General features: G+C 33.9%; 2 protein-coding genes across 2 annotated transcripts; one reads left to right on the top strand and one right to left on the bottom strand.

The window, feature by feature from the left end:
* The first annotated feature begins 3,192 nt into the window (after window positions 1-3,192).
* LOC129005454 (cystathionine gamma-lyase-like) lies at window positions 3,193-17,511 on the top strand. The gene is made up of 9 exons (XM_054434342.1): window positions 3,193-3,311; window positions 5,892-6,050; window positions 6,826-7,013; window positions 10,413-10,512; window positions 10,761-10,895; window positions 13,914-14,049; window positions 14,992-15,144; window positions 15,992-16,166; window positions 16,591-17,511. Exons 2-9 carry the CDS (start codon window positions 5,892-5,894, stop codon window positions 16,748-16,750), a joined length of 1,206 nt encoding a protein of 401 aa, XP_054290317.1. The 5' UTR covers window positions 3,193-3,311; the 3' UTR covers window positions 16,751-17,511.
* Window positions 17,512-19,006: 1,495 nt separating this feature from the next.
* LOC129005455 (uncharacterized) lies at window positions 19,007-21,215 on the bottom strand. Its single transcript, XM_054434343.1, has 2 exons — window positions 20,898-21,215; window positions 19,007-19,309 (listed from the first exon to the last, which is right to left on the bottom strand). Exons 1-2 carry the CDS (start codon window positions 21,081-21,083, stop codon window positions 19,097-19,099), a joined length of 399 nt encoding a protein of 132 aa, XP_054290318.1. The 5' UTR covers window positions 21,084-21,215; the 3' UTR covers window positions 19,007-19,096.
* Between the last annotated feature and the right edge of the window lie 213 nt (window positions 21,216-21,428).

The following is a 21,428-nucleotide window of genomic DNA, read 5'->3' as shown; positions in this document are numbered from 1 at the left end:
TACTTCTTCAGTTAAACCAATACTCTTAAATTTACCAGTATAATATTAATAATATAAGCTAAAACACAGGATAATGATAAGATGGATTTTTGTAATAACACTGTATAATGAATCAGAATTGAGCTGTGATACAAATTAAACATAAACAATGCAGTTACATTTTGTGCACAATAATTAACGGTTTGAGAGAGAGTGAGAGAGTCGATTGTAAGCTTTGGTGGTTTGCCACATTTTGAAACTACAAAGTCTCGGGATGACCTAGCCTTGATAATTTTATTTATTTATTTTGGATCACCAGACTCCCCAAAGATGTTCGTAATTATCAAACTGGCCAGTTACAATTTAATCAAACAGGGACTATTATGTAGGTTTGTGATCTACATCACTCCTTGCTGATCAGTGCAGCGGGCCAATCGACTGCTGAGTCGATTATTGATAATATTTATTTAGTATTTAATATTCATGAATTTAATGGGAGTCTATCCTCATGACCCTTTATCAACCCTAGCCTTCGACCGAGCACTCTGTTACCCCCATTTACGTTACACAATCAAACTCTCACTATTTAAAAAATGTAATACTGTTCAAAAATTATTCTACACATGAAATACAAACGTTTTAAATAATAATACTGATGATGATAGAATCTGACTGTACATAGAATACAAAAATAATAATATCACAGATAAACATTGCTCTTTAAATTAATATACCATTTCAATTCAATTTAATAAATAATTTTCATTTGACTAGGTTCACTATTACAACTTAAATTCTTTGTATGACATGACCAAATTTAATAAAACATTTTATCCTGAATCGTGACCATGTGCTCTAAGTAGACCAAATGAAACATGAAAATCTCAGACCAAACAAAACATGATTCGTAACTTGTAAAACGAGTGGTACATGTGAAAAAATGTGGCAGATTGGCAAGACTATTTTAATACTAAAACACAAATAACACAAACATTTACTTACGTACACATGTCGACACATTAACATTCATTCCGACGAAGATTCACGCGTACCGAACATTTAAAAACTGACTCGTGGTTTTGTGACTTTTTGTCTGACCGAGCGGAACATCACGACACGGTTTTTTCTGGTGTAGGACTTATTAATTCTTGTTTTTTCGAGCTGGCGTTTAATGATTCAATTGAAAATACCTTCACGACGACCCGCGATTCGCTAGAAACTGACATTTGCTATCGATATGATGCATGTACGAATTTTCATCACGAACGCGAACAATCAATCCGGCATCTCAACTGTCTCGACTTAATACTAATAAATAAAACACACACCCAAATGCAATTCGGCGAAATTTTGACAATTGCGATCGTTTGATGCACGTACAATTTCCGCCCGAACGCTAATTTCCGAGCTACGAATTAAGATATTAATAAATTCGTCCTACACCAGCGACAAAACGCGACTTCACATGTTGACTACGCGAGTACTGAGCCACGAGTGACGACGAGACGTTTGCACACGGCACGGCTCCCAACGGTCTTCCAGTTCGTATCCTTCCGCGTTACGTCATGTTGGACTGACTTGTCCATTGCCTGTCGCTGATTTTAAATCTTTTGATTTAAAAATCGGCACATACTATAGCCTATTATGATAATTATTATTAGTATTATCTCTGATCATGACAGTAATTGAAGTATATAAAACTTCGTACCAAGTTCTGAGTGAGTCTATAGGTGTGAGCTTGTTTGCCCAAGTCTAAAATGTGCTAAAACCAATTCCAATATGAGTTTAGGCCAAGTCCAATATGAGCCTACTAAAAGCGGGCTTGGGTCTCGAAGTCCATAATGAGCCTGTTTAATTTATCAGTGTGAGCTTGTTTGCCCAAGTCTAAAATGTGCTAAAACCAATTCCAATATGAGTCTAAGCCAAGTCCAATATGAGCCTACTAAAATTGGGCTTGGGTCTCCAAGTCCCGAACAAGTCCATAATGAGCCTGCTTAATCCACCAGACCCGTTTTGTATCCATCATTCCAAGCTTAGAGTGGGTTTGTGCCCATGAGTTCACTGTAGGTTTGGGGTTGGGACTTGGGTTGGACTTGGGGAGCCAAACCCATAACAAGTTGAACAACTGCCAACTTCGGTCTCTAAAACAAGTCAAAACCAAGCCTACAGACTTTGGTCCCTGAGTCTAAACCAGGCTTGGGAACTTGGGCCAACGGACTTGGAACAAGTTCCCAGCAAGCCCATTGTGCTGTTGGGGAAGTGTTTATTTTTTATTTTTTTTTAGTGTTTGAATATACTAAAAGAATACAAGCACATTGCAGAATGATGATAATGGATTCTGGATGATTTATAAATATAGGCAATAATAACTAGAATTAATTTAGAAACAAAATAGTATTAAATCGACTAAATATTGTACTATACGCCACAGCCAAGGAAATGAACTCAGCCTAGAACAACGAATTTTTGAGTAAAAGGGTCTCAAAGTTTAATGTTTCTACTAATGTTCAGAGCTAGAGCAAATGTGATACCTATGACTCATAATTTTAAGGTCGAGTGGCCCATATTTCCAGGAAGTAAAGTACAACCATGAAATACAAAATAATTACTAAAATAAATACAGTAGTTGATTAGATTTAATTTTCTTGTTAGCTATTTGAAGCACATTGCACAACATATTTCAACTAAAAGGAATATTAAATTCAGTTTGGTGTTTTTGAATTTACTTAAACATAAATATAGAATTTTTTATATTAATACATTATAATAAATTATACAGATTTCTAAATAATGTACTTGGAAGCTGTTTTGGAAGTACAACCAGGAAAATACAAGTAAAATTTTACTGGAACCGATAATGACAATGACTGGAATTATTACGTCACTCCTGCCTTTGGGCTGTTTGCAAGTTATCGGAAACAAGGACATGTTATCTAGGTTTGCCAACAACCCTAAAACTATTTACAAAGTAAAGTTTACAATAAATACTACGATTAGTAAATAAATGCTTGAAATGAGAATATTCAAATTTCAAATATCAGTCCACTTCTTGTTCGGGTAAAACAAAACTATGTAAAAGTGAGTTTAATAAACCACGTTTGCATTTTTTATTAAATTGTTTTGAGGGAAATTTTTCGCTGAGGTAGGGAGCATCGCTGTTTGCCTTAGTATAAATCAGCTGACTGAGCGACCTATTTCTCTTTGCAGACGGGAATCCACAATCAGCTACAACCAATCGTGTGCTAGTAACGCTAGTGCCGTATCGATCTTCTGTCGTCTGTCTGCTGTCATTCAATACACGTGTGTGGCTGTGTGCTAGGTTAGGGCACAAGGTATGTAAACTATTTATGTTTGGTATTGTATTTTTATGTTTTTCTCTGGCTTAATTTGTATAATTAGACATATCGGTAGTTTTAAATGCCAATGATGAATTAATTGTTGATTGTTGTTGATGTAATTGTATGGTTAGTTGCTTTGATAATAGCTTGAATTGGTTTGAACTTAACAAAAGTTAGGCATGTTAGTGCAGGTGTTTTTATGGAATAAGTTTTTAGGAAATTGAGATCCAAACTGTATTTTGTAAAAGGTTTTTCTTAATATGGATATTCCAGCCTTGGTAGTAGAAAATACAATTTTGCAAGGATGGTTTTATTAGAGGTCCATGCATTTTTTTAACATGTCATAATTGATGAAAAAATTAGTAAACACACTTTATAAAATTGATTAATTAATAATTCCAAAACATACATTTAGGCCTATTTGAGGTACCCTACTAGACTTTCTCGTCTGCTTGCCGTTTAGTTTTTACTTCACTTCGATTTGATATATTACAGTATTGGCACATTAAAATACCATCTAACTTAAGTTACTAATTTTTGTGTTAGATTTAAGAAATTTATTTGTAAAATAAATAGTAGGCCTGCTAGATGTCGTGCAGTGGTTGAAAACTTTACCAATTGTAATGTACAGACTTTATTTTCTCCCCACACTGTAAATAAAACACGTGATTGGAATTTATTCCATTTATTCGTTTAGATTTTCTGTTTATAAGTTATTTTGTTGTCATTTCGTCACCTGCATGACAACCCATACAACTCATGTTAATATAACAAAAATTAAATTCTTTTTTGTGCTTATTTTTTAGTCTATTTAAATGTATAAAGGGATTATGCATATCTACAGGAAAATGCCTTTCTTTTCTAACAGTGCGAAGATTTTCCCTGCGATGCACACAAGCTGAGAAAAAGATTTTTAAGAAACATGCTTGCCTATCAAGATATCTAAGTTTAGGATACTTTAATTTTTACTTATTCCCAAACAATGTCAGACCACCTGCAAAACACATAGCATAAATCCTAAAGAACCAACAGACCTGAGTTTGTTATTCAATCTTAATGATGGTTGTTTTATCCACCTGAGATACCCAGGTTTTCCCTGATTGCTGTTACGTAACTTAAGTAATTATTATATAATAATGATAATGAATAATTTGAGTATAGTCATATACAAATCATTAATTTCCCCCCCATTTACATATATATCCACAGATAGTTAAAAAAAAGAAATTTTGACAAGTACAAAAAATATATTTTGGTTTAAAATATTTAATTGAGGTACAGAATCTTATTGTTATCCTTTTTCAGCATCATACTCTAAATTGAAGATTCACAAATTTACAAGTGCTCAGTTATTTAAAATAGGCTATTTTTTATATCCTGAAAAAATATGCATATTATTTTATATTTCAGAACTAAAACACAAGAGGTTATATTTTTCAACAAAACCAATTTAGCTGGGAAATGTTCCAGTAAATAAAACTACTTTACAGTTTTACTGCAGAAGTCTAGTCATATAGTCAACAAAGTGTAAAGTAATCCCTGACTTGATTAACATTTGAATTGCTTTCCCATCTTTTGTGATGTTACATTTTATGTTTACATAATTTTTGTGATATTTCGGTTTAGAAGACAATTTTGTCCTTGAATGATGCCAATACAAGGTATGGTGAGTTTTGGTGGTCATTGGAAATGATGTCATGTAATGGTCTAGTAGAACAATGGATTAATCTATTTATTCACTCCTGAATATTCAGAATTCCAATTGAAACCATACAGTACGCACTATTTATAGTAATGACGAGTTTAGCAGCTTATAAAGAGTGAGTCATTAGGTTCTTTGAACCAACTTTTATTGAGGTGTCGTTTTATTTTACAGGTACGTTAAGATTTACCCTTTATATTATATTGTAGGCCTATATTTATAAAATCCATTTCATTAGTAGGCATAAAAATAGTTAAATTCTCAAAAATGATACTAGTATTTTTGCTTCAATAATGTAATTTGTATAACTAGGTTACTGTTGAAACCCTATAGAAAAAAAAAGAAAAATGTCAAAATGTGTAAAAAAAATGTTTGATCAGTGTGTAGTTTAATTCTAAAATTATTCCCCAAAATTTCAAATTAAATTGTTTTGTGTATACTGCTTATTGAACATTTTAAAGGTAGGTAATTTACAAAGTAGCAATATTTTGCTGGTAAATATTTATTTAGCCTTTTTTATGGAGAATTTAATCTAGAGATAAAAACAAATCCAGTAAAATATTAATGCTTTAATGTTGTGGATTAAAATACTGAATATTTCTTCACTTTACAAGTTATACGGTCTTACTTTTTAATACTTTAATGTGAAAAGTTATACCTATCGTTATCATATCCGATATCGATTACTGTTAATCTAGGGTCAAAAAAGGTTTTATTTTGTATGGTTATTTTATGTACACTGGCTAAAAAAAAACACCACTAAAATTAAAAATTTTGAATAAGTAAATGTTTACATTCTGAAGCTTGATTATAAATATTTAATGGAACTCTGAATTTATATTATTACAAGTCAGATGTTTATGTTGGTGTAGATGTCGACCAATGAAAATGGATATCGCAAGAAGGACTTGCACTTTTCGACCAAAGCAATCCATGCAGGGTCTGAAGCAGAACAATGGAAGAGTATGGCTGTCGTTCCTCCCATCTCACTCTCTACGACTTTCAAGCAGTATGGCCCTGCGGATTTTGAGGTTGGTATAAAAAAAAAAATATTTTGCCTAGTTATAATACGATACATCTTATAGCATTGAAAAAATTTTAACTTTTGATTTGCAACAGGTGTAAAATTTGCAGGGACCTAACAATTATTTAACAAATTTTTGCGGTAAAATGTCTAATTCAAAGACTTTCCAAGGCTCATAAATTTAAATTTATGTAAAAAATGAATGTTTCTTGTGCAGTGTATTTGTTATTCAGATGGTTTGGAATAAAGTGTTTTATCTATCTAGAGTCTTGTTTCTGATTTTCTAATGTACTTTTGTAGCCTTAAAATTAACTGTAATATTAATATACTGTACACACCTAGATTGTATTTTAGGAGTGCTACTACCAAGTTAGATTAGTTTTGGGGACTATAAATTCTATCTTCACTTTGAACAAAATAATTTAGTTACATGCCCACTCTAGAAGTGTTTTATTTTTGATATATTTTAACCAGTCGATTAAAAGGTTAAATTATTTAAAGACGATCCTCCTTTTTCGCCAATAATTGAAATTTTAATTCAACATTTTAACAGCTTTTGTGAAAATGTTTAGTTAGCCTTCTATATTCTCAAATGCTAAAATACAAATTTGTTATACCAGTAACAACTGAAATAATATTTAACTCATTGGTGAATTCTCGATGGAGGGCTGTGTAACCTTTTGCAACGATTGAACAGACTGAAGAAGAATTTTCAGCCACAATAAAATATTATAGCCATTAACCTTCAGAACCTCGTCCCTCACAAAGTCTTTTGTCTATAGCAATACGAGTACTCTCGTAGCGGCAACCCTACCCGCACATGTCTACAACGATGTCTGGCGTCTCTAGATGATGCCAAGTACGGCCTGTGCTACTCCTCGGGTCTGGGGGCGACCACCGCCATTGTCAGCCTGCTGAGCGCAGGTGACCACATGCTCAGCGTGGACGACATCTACGGAGGCACTGGCAGGTAAACCAAACTGTTAACTGTTGGTTTTAAGAATTATAGTGTGATTAAAAAATCATTCTGTTGCTTTTTGAAGAAGGGAAAAATCTGCCAACCGATGCTTTAGGTGCTAGGGGCCTGCCTCTCTTAACCATTTTTTTGGTGACCAACTAAACAAACTCTCTCCTTATTTCCTTCTTGTCCTGTTTCTGATCACAGGACCGCCTTTCAATATAACTTTATGATCAGTTGGGTGTTTCACCTCTTAGCATTGTCTTAGTGTTTCAGCTCAGCTGCCTTATTTTCCATCACCTAATGAATAATTGAATGAATAAAGCTTTCTATGCTCCAGCTTTTTTCTTCCTCATCAGCTGACCAGGTTCTCAGTGCTGACCCTCTGATTCTATGTGCATTGCAAACTCACCAAACCCTCCCTCCCCCAAAACAACTCCCACTTGTAAACGATGATCGACTATTTAATAAAAATATTCACTAATAAACCATTCAGTTTTCGAGTTAAGTTGTTCAGCGTTATTCCCAGTCTCTACTTTTCTTAAAGAGCAATATCTCAGATTTCGTCTATGACATGTTTTTTCCCACTCTAATATCTAGGCACCTAAAAAAACATAGATGCATATGTTCCTAAAATGGTACTCAAGAATTCATTAAGATTCTAAAGAGAGTTAAAACAGTAATCTGACATATAAGATCGGTCAAAGAATAAAAGGTAAAAAAAGCTGGCAAAAAATGTATCATGAGACTCATACAACCTCAGAAGGATATAGTAACTAGGGTTTCAGTTTTGTTCCTCTATAAAAGTGGTCCCACAGATCTTAAAGGAAAATAGACAAAGCTTAATTTTAAAGAATATAAGTAGTTCTCACTTTAGAAGAACAAATACATTTTTGTATTCTGGTGTATTGTTAATGTTACTTGTTTCCATGATTGATGTAAGGCAGTCCTGTTACACATTGTGCAATAATTTCGATCATCTTCCGCTAGTAAGTTGTTTTTTATTCATGAAACAAATAGTTTTATGAGAAAAGTTTATCAGTAAAAGTTTTAAGTCACAAGCGGGAACTTGTAGAATTCCTAACATTGCTGGCAAAAAAATTATCACGTCATGTACATTTTAATCCAGGGACTGCTAAATTCACTTAGTGAATGTCATGGAGATAAAATGTCACAATCAATAAAAATGTCAAGGTTTATGGTTGATATAGTAGATTTGTGGTCTTGTAATCTAAATGGATGCATAATCGTTGTGTTGATAGCTTTTACGTGCAAACTCGTGTTTCATCTGACATATGATAACCTCAAAGCCAGTCACACTTTTAACCTCTTCATTCAGATAAAAATAACCTTTGATAAGACAGAATGTTTATTTAAAGATAAGACCTAAGCCATAACTTGCTGTTTGTTTATTCATAGAGTACAATCATCAGTTCATCTCCTATCAGTTATGTAACTTAATTGTTGTTTCTAAAAAAACTTGACAATAGAAGAATACGTGGTAGGTCATGTTTGGCCGAATTCAAAATTTGAGTGGATTTGTTTTAAGTGTTCAAAGAAGTTGGCTTTTCTTTCAGATTTACTAATTCATTTTATTCTTCAAAGAAATCCATTCTGAACTCTTAATATTTTTAAAGATTTGTCATTACAGTATAAAATAAAATTATAAGAAACAAATCTTGGGGTCCAAATTCATCCTATTCTCTTCCTATATATCCATTGCCATCATTTAAGACTTGTAATTTTAGGTGTATACCAACGTTTATGGATAATCAAATGACAACAAATCAAATATACTTTTGGGTTTTCATCCTCTAACAAGCCCTATAGGAGTTAGTTATCATTTATACTTATAAACATAAACCAGTGGTATAGCACCAAAATGATAATAAATATTTAATAATAATTAGCCGATACCGGTACATTGGAGCCCACTATATGTCCAATATTTATATGGTATGAGAAAATCGTGTTGCGAGTCAATGGCAAAACTAACTAGGTCAGCAGGGTTTTCCTCTTTAAAATGATCAATTACATGATTATATTTTGAAATGAATGGAATGTAACCAATGAATACAAACCCTTTAAAAGTGAAATGCTTATGGAGAATAGTCAGACTGGAATTTTACGATCGCTCGTGTGGTGGCCGCGCTACTCTCTCTAAGCTGATTCTTTGTCTTACTCTCTCTCATTCTATCAGCTGACTTGGCCATGCGCTCCCCATAGTCTACCTAGCGGCCGCCATGGGAACTATCCGGTATTCAAATATTCCCAGACTGAATTTTTAATAAAGGCATTGCGCTTCTTAAAGGGTTTGTATTCATTGGTTTAACTCAGACTACATCTAATTATGTGTTGTGAAAGACTCGATTGGCCAGTTATTAAAACCCCAAAAAAACACCAGTATTCAAACATTTAGATACCCTCTCAAATCAAGATTTTGCTCTTAAAGTTATTTTTTCAACAGCTGTATAACTGCAACTTTTAAAGATGAAAATTACATGAGTAAGGGGGCAACTTCCCCAGGGGTCTAGGGGTGGCAACTTCCCCATAAAGGAGTTTTTGGGACCTCCGGAAAATTAAGTGCTAATTAAATATACAACAAACTAATGTATAGTATATAGTCATTCATATTTGTTCTGGAAAATATATCCCTGATACTGAGTGGGGAGTTATAATCAATTTCCAGCCATTATTACTTTGTTATGTAACTGCAGAACAGAGTTGATATAAAATTGAAAGATAGTTGAGAATTGTTTAAAATTTGATTGCAAAATACATGCTACTCACTTTAAGGTGATTTTTTTGTTGCAGTGACCAAATTTATGGACTGGTAAATCCTGCTCATGGTTTTTGCTATTGGTTCCATGGCCACTTCTAGTGTTAACACAATTTATTCACTACTTTCCTTTAATTTGAATCAAACATCCAAAGAATTAATAGAAGTATACTCTTTAATATAAAATGGGGATGATACGAATGTTGGTATTTTAAGCCAAGTACCTATGAATAGAGATGAGTGTAGGATAAGTGGCATGATCTTGTAGTCTTGTTAGTCACTAAGACCGACATGTTCCTTGGACACAGCTGTTAATTAATAGCCCATACTGCCATTTGGAACAATTGTAAACCTTATGCTTTACTAAGTCAAACAAAGGTCAAACTGAATTAAACCATTATCTCATAACAGTCTTATAACTGCTGTTAGTAATAGTTGTAGTGTAGTGTTTGAATTACTTACTTATCTGTACAGCTGCGTGTCGCTCCAATACTTGAGGATTTTTCATAAATAATATATTGATAAGCTAAATTTTTTGCTCTTTACTTTAGGCCTTGTGAACAACTGGTTGATGTTGAATAACATTTTGAACAAGGTTACTTTGGGATTACAGATATTGAATATTGTTTTAGATTGTTCAGAAGCGTTGCTCAAAGGTTCAACATTTCTACAACCTTTGCTGAAGGAGTGGATGCTGAAAAGTTCTGTCAACATCTCCAACCAAACACTAAGGTTAGTTTTGGTTAAAATTCAAAGCTATGAGACAGTTTAAATATAGGCAATGATCAAAATGTCTTCACTACACTATTACACTTTGACGTAGTTATTTAGTCAGAATAGTTTCTGGACATTCTGGACCTAATTGGCATTTTCATTTTGCTGTCTTTGATGATCTAATAAAAGATTGATGTTAGAAATAAGACCAGAGTTTAGACCTTTTCCTTGAGAACATATATTAAAAGTGTATTTTCTGCTTTTAGCTGGTGTGGGTAGAGAGTCCCACCAATCCCCTACTGAAGGTGATGGACATCCCTCGAATCGCAAGTCTCATCAAAGCGTACAACAAAGACATTATCTTTGTAGTTGACAATACGTTTCTTACGTCCTACTTCCAGGTGTGTTAGCCTAAGCCTAATGCTATATAGCTTATCTTGGTTGCTGAGTGGTCATAGTGCTTGTTCATTAATCAGAAGTTAGTTCTGGTTCGATGCAGAGATACAAAAGTAGCTTTTTGATATTTTTTAACCACGAAAACTAGAACATATGTATCATAAACATAAACAAATGATGTTACTGGCCCGAAAGTAAACATTATTTAACATTGTTTATAGAACTGTTTAAACCATATGTTATGCTATAAGTATAGGATTCGGGCCATTAAGGAACGCGGCAGCGTTCCGCCCCGCCAAGTCCCCCAGCGGTACTACACAGCTGCTGCAGTGTATATATACATGACGTGACAAAGTGGCTTTTTTACTCGTCTATAGCTCTGAAGAAACAAAAGCTATTAAAATAATTGTTCATCTACTGGATAGGGGCAATCATTCTCAACAAAATTAAAAAAAAGAATTTAAAAAACGGTTGTGTTTGAGCCAAGAAAAACTAGTTTGAAAATTCACAAATTTTCCGTGTTCTCCTTCTTCTCCTTAAATGTTGACGGACCTACAGCCCAAACCACTGGCTCAATTTTAATGTTTTTTATGTTGTTTGAAAGCCCTTAGCGTGTAGATGTGCCTTTTGAGGGTCTCAAGTCGGTGCGTTGACCCATAAACCCTTGGCAAGCCCTCAAAGTACGAGTTTGGCCCATTTAAATAACATGGGATTAAAATCAAAACAAAAGAAGGACCAGCTGCGATTAAATCTTAATTAATTAAATGTTAGAGAAATTCATAGGAACAGCTGAAAAATTATTTTAATACTTTTATAAAGTATTTTTTTCAGGTATACTGAATGATTTGAACTACTTACTATATAAAATTACTTAGAGCAGTGATATTCCCCGATACTTTCCATTGAAAAATGCAGTGTACCGATGGTACACTGGTACAGCAGCTCGTCATTTTTAACAGTTTAATACTACTTATCAAAACATATGAAACCTAGGAACTTGAAACTTAGTACTAGTACGCTAGTACTAAGGTTTGTTCTATGTTTTGATACACTAAAACAAATAAAACGATCGGGAAAATCACTCTACATATGTTAAACAAGCAATTAAAAAGTGATATGTAAATTTAGGATAAATGAGTTATTCAATATTTGTTTTGCCTTATGCTATATCTAACAAACCTAATTAGTTTGATTACATTTTTACATCTCTAATAAGGGCTCAATTTACACTAGTCTTTAGATATACGGGTTTAATTATTAGAACACTTATGTAACATCAACACATTTTATGTTGTTCAAGATGAGCATTGATGAAATTTGAAACTGAGTTTAAGCCCAGTGGATTTGTTAAATAGTAATTTTGGTACGTGTGTCAAAAAGTTTTTAATCTGTTTAAAGCAGATAAGACCAAAGTGTAGAATTTAGTTCTACATTAACAATATTATTGAAATTAAATGAGATGTAGTTGTGCCGTGGTCTATATATCAGAGAAAAGAGGATTTTTATTTTAACTGTTAATTTTCTACAAAAATAAATAAAATCTAACAAAAAACCACTAAGTGGTAACACTTTCCCCGCCAAGTCAGCAATCCAAAAAAGTTAATAAATCATTACTTTTTCCACCAAGAAAAACAATGTAATGTATGTAAGTTTGGCAACTTGGCGGCAGACTTTTGCTCGATCCCTTTAAAAAATACCATAAAACTAGTTTCATTGAGCAAGTATCCCTCCCATTGGTACATGGCTAGGTGAGAGCTTATTTTACAAAATTTGACCTTATTTGTACCACATTTCATAAATTATACTTAGTTGGACTAATTAATTAGAGAAGTTGATTTGTGAAATTATCCACGAACGTAACTTAAATGAAAAAAACCAAGCAAAAGTCTGCCGCCAAGTTGCCAAACTTACATACATTACATTGTTTTTCTTGGCGGAAAAAGTAATGATTTATTAACTTTTTTGGATTGCTGACTTGGCGGGGAAAGTGTTACCACTTAGTGGTTTTTTGTTAGATTTGTTTATGTTTAAGATCCATACCAGTTCTGTTCAAGTATTCAAGTTTTTAACCCAACTATTTTCGGAGATTGGCATCTAATGAATGAGCTTGGATAAGAAACAGCTGGTTTTATAGTCAATAAATTATGTATAAATTATGGGCAATTTTTTTCTGAGTAAAGATTAAATAATTCTTTATAAACATAAAATAATTGATCAAATCAGCATGGTTTTGAAAATCATAACAAACTATTATTATTCTATAATCATGGTATAAACCAGTGTTTCCCAACCTTTTTCCGTTCAGGGCACACTAACTAGAACAAGTTTGTAGTCACGGCACACTTGTCTACAAAATATCGTTGGTTAGAATTACATTTGGTAAGTGCATAAAAAACTCTTTTTTTCAATTACATCTTACTCCGTAAAACCTATTTTTTACTAGTAAATAAATAAATAAATATATATATATATATATATATATAAGGTAAAAAATATAAAACTAACATATGTTATCTAACATTTGTACATTATTTGTGTTTATTAAGTCGGAAGTTTTAAATAATAATAAAACATTGAGCTTGATTAAAATTTTGTATGAATTTACCAATAATGAGTGAGAAATATTTAATAAACCCTGGTTTGATTTCTAGTAGGAAATTTGTACTCAACGTTTGCTCATTAAAAGTTTCTTTCTTGATCAACAATTTTTTAACTACTTAAAATTTTGCGGCACACCTACAGAGGCCTCCCGGCACACCAGTGTGCCACGGCACACTGGTTGGGAAACACTGGTATAAACAGTAGGGTTTTACACAAAACCTTTGTAGTTCGCCTTTCTGATGAAATTGGAGAAAATACTACAATGAAACGGATTTAATCGAGATTGTATGTGATGAAAAGATTCAATATTCGTTATTTATTTAAAAAAAATTATTTTCTTACTCCGGTGTCTATACTAAACTAATGAATCTGATTTTCTCTTCTCAGACAGATATTTTTACGTTTATTTGTGGCTGTTTCAGAAACCTCTAGCCCTCGGAGCTGACATAGTTGTCTACTCGGCTACCAAATATCTGAATGGACATTCTGATGTTGTGATGGGGGCCGTCACTACAAACAATGATGGTTATTATGATAGACTCAAGTTCTTACAGAATGGTTAGTATGAAAGGTCTTCCATATATCTAAAATTGATGTGTACATTTTGTATAAATTTAACAGTCCTTAGGTCGGTGCAGTTATGACACCATTTTGGCATTCAAAGAACACTGAAAGTGTGCTTCCGTATGGGTAGGCTTAAATATTTTGATACCTTTTAACAGGGTCTAAATACTGATATGACTTTTGTATTCTGTATTCAATGACAACAACACAATTAATTTACTGTTAATCTAAGTCAAGTAATCTTAAAAGTGTAGATAAAAAGTCTTGTAGCATTTCCAAATGTTAAATTCAAAACTAAACTATAGCAATGAGGCAATTGTACTTTGAACTCGAGTTGCACATTATATTTTTCCTACAGTTACCATAAAATAAATAAATTGGTGAAGAAACATAACCTATTTTTACACAGAAGTGAACTTTTAATATAACATTTAATGTGAAGTGACAAATACAACAGTACAACAGCTGACCAGCTGATTTACAGCCAGTGCTGCCAACGTATTTCGCGCGCATACGACGGTGCCTGCATGTTACGCGCTCACTATTTTGTGCCTTCTCGTTGCAAATCTGGAGTGAGACAAAGTAATTAGAGTGAGACAATGTTAACATTGTCTCACTGATGAGCGAATTAATTGGCCACTTTGCTTTCTCAAATCAGTGAGAGAACATGTACATTGTTAGGTAACTGTAGGAAAAAGCTATTTACCTTTTTTAAATCATTTTATAGCTACTCCTACAGTGATCACTCTTTAGTTGTTACTTGTCTTTGGAATGCCATGACTTAAGTATAAGTAAATCTTTGCTCCATGACCTTTGAAAAAAGAAAAACACACAAAACACTTGTTTGATTGTAGCTATGGGCATCGTTCCTTCTCCGTTCGAATGCTACCTGGTGCTTCGTAGTCAAAAACACACTAAACACTTGTTTGATTGTAGCTATGGGCATCGTTCCTTCTCCGTTCGACTGCTACCTGGTGCTTCGTAGTCTTAAGACTCTTAAACTGAGAATGGAACAACACATGAAGAACTCTCTCGCTGTCGCTGAGTTCTTGGAAAGTCATCCATTAGTGGAGAAAGTCATGCATCCAGGTACTCAACATCTGCTTTTATATAAAGTACCAGTATTCAAAGTCTTGGTGTAAATCATAATCATACTCAGTTTATTGAAATTTTATCAAGGCAAGAAAAATAAAAGAAATAAAGGTTTGTGCAGGGGATCATTGAGTTATATTGCTTACGAAATTGGTACCCATTTTATCAAGGCAAGAAAAATAAAAGAAAAGAGTTTTTGCAAGGATCATTGAGTTATATTGCTTACGAAATGGCACCCTTCAGAGTTAAAAGTTTCCAAGTTTAAGTTTGTGGGAAACGCTATATTAAATCTGAGAAAACATTGCTCTCCTTCCTATTCTCTTGGTTTCCATTACTGCAATGCTATGCAGTTAGTCCTCCTGCTTTTTCTTTATCTCTGTCAACATATATTTATCTAATCTAATGGCACATACTCTTAAATTTTACCGTTGAATTTTTTAAACATTGATTGGTATCCTATAACATACTTTTACTAGCCAGCTATACAAGGCAATATGTGAAGAAAACAAGGAACAAGAGAGACTGGCAATTTAGTCACCTTGTAATATAGCTTGTGTAGACTGCAATATTATTTAGGGCAGTTGATTGTCTCTGCGTAAAATATTAGAAACTCAAAACATATATGTAGAAAGTATAATTTAAGACAACATTTTTTTGAATCTTCAAATGTTAAAATAGCTATGTAACCAGAAGTGTAAAAAAATTACCTACAAACACCGTTATGCAAGGCAATGTTGGCTGGTACTTTACTCGTTCCTTATACCACTGCTTAATTTGTTCACTCACATTCGTCATACATCCATGTAGTATAAAATAAATGGTATAAAGAAGTTTATGTTGGCAGGACTACCTTCCCATCCTCAACACGAGGTGGCGCGTAGAGTCTGGTCTGGCTGTAGTGGAATGCTCTCAGTGTACGTCCGTGGAGGACTAGACGAGACCAAAGCCTTCCTCTCAGCTCTCAAGGTCATCACACTGGCGGAGAGCCTGGGCGGCTACGAGAGTCTGGCTGACCATCCGTGAGTGATATTTTGTTAGGTTAAAGTTGTGCAAGGAAGCATTCATTCTGTGTCTGGGGTTGTGTTTATGTGGTCGAGTTGTCGCTGTAAAGCCTTATTCACACCAGTTTTAAATTTTGTTTGCAAACACCTTAAAAAGTGCTGTAAATAAATGATAACTTTTTGCGAATTGTTGTTTCTGTTGTAATGAGTTACAGTCGAAAACGTCAAAATGTTTTGATCAAATAATAAAAAAAAAACATTATTTGGGTTGTTATGAACATTTGTTTCAAAACACACTGCAGCTGTTTAAGTTTGCTACTAAACATTGTGAAAATGTTTATAACAATTGTAATGCTTTTGAATCATTGATATACTACTTTCATGACACATTGGTTTATTGAAGGGGTGTTTTGGTGTGTTAACGTTTATTCTGTTGTTCCAGAGAGCTGATGACTCATGCGTCAGTCCCAGCTGATGTCAGGAAGCAGCTTGGCATCACAAGCAACCTAGTCCGTCTCTCCATCGGACTGGAGTCTGTAGAAGATCTGATCCGGGACTTGGATCAGGCCCTCCAGGCTGGCCAGAAGATCAAAAAGAGCTAGCAAACTGATTGCCAAAACTGTTATCCACCAGCATTACCAAATTTACCATTCCTAAAAGATGCAGCAATTCAGAAAGACTAATCAAGTCTATATTATCGAACGTAATGCCATCAAGATATTCACAGTGAAATAAGAGCCCCTCCATATCACATCAATTGAAAAGAATAGAATTTAACAAGTAGTAAATAACCAGTTCTCCTAAGTGTCAAGTGTTAATGTGACTATCAAATCTTTCTGAATTGTTGTATAGTATATTGTTGTTAGATGTTAGAGTACCTAACGTGATTTCTTCAAATTTATAAATTGCCTTGTTAAGTTTATTATTGTTACTGTAATATTACCATGACTTACTATATGAATTGAGATCTGTGATAAATTTATTGTTTAGGCCCAAGAGATCAATAGAACATTTTATTTGTAAGATTTAAAGCTATATAATATTTTTCATAACAGATAAGCCTATTTTAAATCATTATTGATTACGTATTTAAATATTGATATAATAAATAAATATAATGATCTTCAATATGGGGATGTTATATCCTCCTCCAAAAAGAATTAAACTAAATTAGTGATAATAATGTATTTCATTGAAACTTTTAGGTGATTCCAAATGTGTTAACCTTTCACCGCCTAAAAAAAGTTTTTTTTGGTTGGTGGTTTACATCCCAAAACTTTACCTGAGGTTTCACAAATCTTCATCTGTTATATTTCTTGGTAATTGAAAAAATATAAACAAATACCACATATTGTTTTAATAATGATATGTCTTTTTAATTTCCTTTTAAGTTCACCATTGATACACAACATTTTGAAGAAACTACAAGGGGACTTGCATCCAAACAATAGTGACAGGGTTTCTGTTATTGTTTTGGCAATTTAAATTTTGATAACTTAAATGTCCGAGTCCGACAAGCACAACTGCTAATATTTTTAACATGCAACTCAGTAAACAGTACTTTGGTTATATCGACCACACCAATAAATAAACTTTCAAAAAAGATTTTAATTATTTTAAATAATAAATTATTTCTTGATCAGCATTGTACGTGTTATTAAATTTACAGAAAGTAAATATAAGAAACATCTTATATCACTTAAAACATATATTTATGCTTATACTGTTACTCACAAGACGGTAAATATACAAAAAAGATGGTAAAGTGGTGATCGATTTCAAAAAATTTTTTTTTTTATTTTGATAATATTATAAGATTTTAAATAATAAAATCCTCCTAGAATCAACCACCCTTAGGTTAGGTTATTACTATGAAGTGTGGTACTAAAGTACCCAAATTTTGATAACCTTTAACCCTTTCTGGACGGGCGAAATTGTGACATAGAACGGATAAAAAACTATAGGAAAAAATAAAAATTAATTTTCGTTATTTGTGTTTTGTTGTACAATTACACATAAAATAAACACAATGGAACACTCCATACTGTCAAAATAATTTTTTACACATTTTTAACTGTGCGGATATATCTGCTACCCGTCCGCGGATGAGTAGAAAAGCAGCGGATATATCCGGCACCCGTCTTTGAAGATATGACCATGACAACGTTAGGCACTAAATAAAGAACAATATGAAAACAATAAATAAAGACAACGTAGTGTTGAGCGCGAAACGTCGAGGGGGGAGGGTAGGAGTGGTGTGGGGGTGCGCGGGAGAGGGGTAGGCGCGGGAGAGAAGGGGGAGTGCGGGAGAGAGCAGGAAAGTGGCGCCTTTTGGTACCGGAAAATATCTGGTTACTGCTCAAGCACCTGCCAGTCTGTCTGAAGAGAAGGCGGATATATCCGCTTCCCGTCCGGAACCTCAAAAACCATAAGCCACCCGCCTTTATCCCCAAAGACTTAGGCGGATATATCCGTCACCCGTCCAGGAAGGGTTAAGGTCTGACTAGCACGCTAATATTTTGAACATGAAACTTGGTAAACAAATAAAGCGAACATTTCCTGCCAAATAAAGTGTGTAACTATGTAACAGTCCAAGGCATTATTTATTGTTCAATATTTGATGGGCGATGATGTCAGTTGTTGTTGATTATTATTGTACTTTGTAGGGAAGCGAGCCGTTGTACTTGAAGCAATGTTAGGTGATTAAAATGTGTGTAATGGACTCTTTCAAAAAGACAAGTATTTGTTCCATTAGAAACACTTAAGGTACCGGTAACACACAAATAAAATCAACACAAGAACTCAAAAGTATAACGAGTTTAATTTACAAAATTTACACTTAAAATATTTAAACATAGCTAAAGTCATTACTGTACTCTGTTAAATGGGAACTGCAGGTAAGTTTATCATAAATATCACATATATACATAACAATGGACAACCAGCCATTATAAGTCGTCGTTAGATTCTTCCTCTACATGATCAATCATTTGTAAAAGTTCGCTGTATCGAAAGATCCACGATAACTGAAGGCCAAAGTCCAAATACTGTCGCAGAAAAGAGTCTGACACCTCACAGAGCCGCAGGAACTCATACGTAGACTCGACTTTGGCAGCACAGTCTTGACAGATGTTTGTAGGCAAGCCATCACCACTTCTCAACTGTAGGGATGAAAAGTAAAATGAGTAGAATGAATTTGATATCCCGACAACGGTCACAGACAGTGTAAGGAAGAAGGAATATAAGTTCTAAATTTTAAGAAGTGAACATAATGAAAGTGACATATTCTCCATTCCAAGTTCAGTGTGCAGTATAGAGCTATAAGCCAATATTAAAAATGGCAATCTCAGCAAAACTAGCTTCACCGAAATTAAAACGTACCAGACACTGCAAAGTGCTGCTTCAAAAAACCTTTTACCTTAAGCTTTTTACTACTTAATTTTGACTACCGTACTTATACCAAAATCATGAAACCTCAAACCAATTTTGCCACATAACAAAACCTACACAGACCTTACAGATCCAACAGCAAAACCTATAGGAAAAAAAACATTTAGGATAATTAGTGTTCTCTATGGACACCATTTTTTATTGGGCTTAATGAAGAATGCTATCTCTGACCAAAGGTTGACGTTAAATAATAAAAAGATAAGGTTTTTACACATGGATAAAACGACAAACATGAACTGTTTAAAGAAATTTTAAACTTAGTTCAATCAATGAATAGTGAATGTCAAAAGGTAAAAAACTCAGAAGTCTGCTCATGGTAACATTATTACAATATATATAGCCTACATAAAAAGTCTTGAATTCATTCCAATTTTGGAATTTGACAATCAAGTACCTACTGTGAGATCAGATACTATTGCCATTTGGCGTTACTGTAGGCTACACTCGAGGGTGTGATAACCTCTCAGTCCACTCCAAACTGTACACCTTCTACTTAGAAGATGGGCGGAAGGCTACAGACGCCTGCATTATCCTGAATTCCTTTCGTTTACACATATTGCAAATAGTTGGCTCTTATTGCAGTAGCCTACATTATGTATACAACCTTACCACTTAGGCAATTGGAACCGGCCAAAGTCTGGTTTTGGGCAATAATTGACACTTCCAGGGGGGAGGAGCAAAGGAGGTGACGGCCCCCCTCTGGCATATTAGATATATAGGCGGATAGGCCTATACATTTATTACTGCATGTAAAGTTAGGTTAGGTTAAAAAGTTCAATTTTTTCATTCGGTAACTTATTTTAGAGTCCTGATGAAAGTCAACCCGCATGTAACAGTGCATAGGCCTAAATATTGTGTAAAATCGTGTCACACAAAATTCCATGTCATCTAGGGGGGCCTGTGCTATTAAGGGAATGTCAAGCAGAGGTTAGTTAACTAAGTTAACTTACGTTTACACTCACTGAAGCTATGGAATCAGAATGGTAAATAATGAGACTTGGATTCTACTTTCGAAGGGGCTTCGCCTCTAATCACCCTCTAAGTTAGGCTATATAAGTTAGGCCTATCTGGCTCCCATCAGATTATCAAATAAATAGGTACCGGTACCGTATAGTGATTCAATGGATAAGTTAAGTTAGGCCTAACTAAACTTAAACCATCTTAAACTTTTCATATTTGCGGACATCAATGAATTTTTGCCAATGGATCACTAACCAGTTATGTAGGCCTAACTTAGATACTTTAGCCCAGGTAAGATTGAAGCTTTCCTTTTATCATAAATACAATTTGTAATTTTACCTGAATATTCAAACTTGACATTATTTTGCAGACTAATGGTGGTCCTCTAGTACTTTTAAGGGAAAATGGTGGTCCCATATTAGGGAATATGGGTATATTGGCGTTTGTTGAAGCGCATAACCTACAAATATTATCCTTTCCACTGGGTTCACTTTTGGTACTGCTGGGTTGTTTATTTACTTCCATGATTCACAGATACTTAAACTTTGCAGCACTAATCAAACAAAATCCCAGTAAGCAACATCGGTCCATATAAATCAAAACTTTATCTCACTCACAATAGACAATAAACTCTTGATGTCAATATTCCATCACAAACAAAAGTCAAAGTACTCAAAGTCAAAGCCAAATTCTAACTAAACAAACAAACAGACTTGAGTTTTTAGACTTGAGTTGAGTAGAAAGAAGAGAAGAACAACAGGAACAGAAACAAGGAAGAACAAGAAATAATAAAAATGGCCTAACCACTTTTTCTAGTTTGGCAGGCTTAGCCGGGCTATGCAATTTCGTAGTTCAATATTTAGATTTCTG

This window comes from Macrosteles quadrilineatus, unplaced genomic scaffold, assembly GCF_028750875.1.
Source record: "Macrosteles quadrilineatus isolate MER2022 unplaced genomic scaffold, UCM_ALF_1.0 Scaffold_21__1_contigs__length_2333173, whole genome shotgun sequence".
NCBI classification, from domain to species: Eukaryota; Metazoa; Arthropoda; class Insecta; order Hemiptera; family Cicadellidae; genus Macrosteles; species Macrosteles quadrilineatus.
This window is presented reverse-complemented; position numbering and strand designations above follow the sequence as displayed.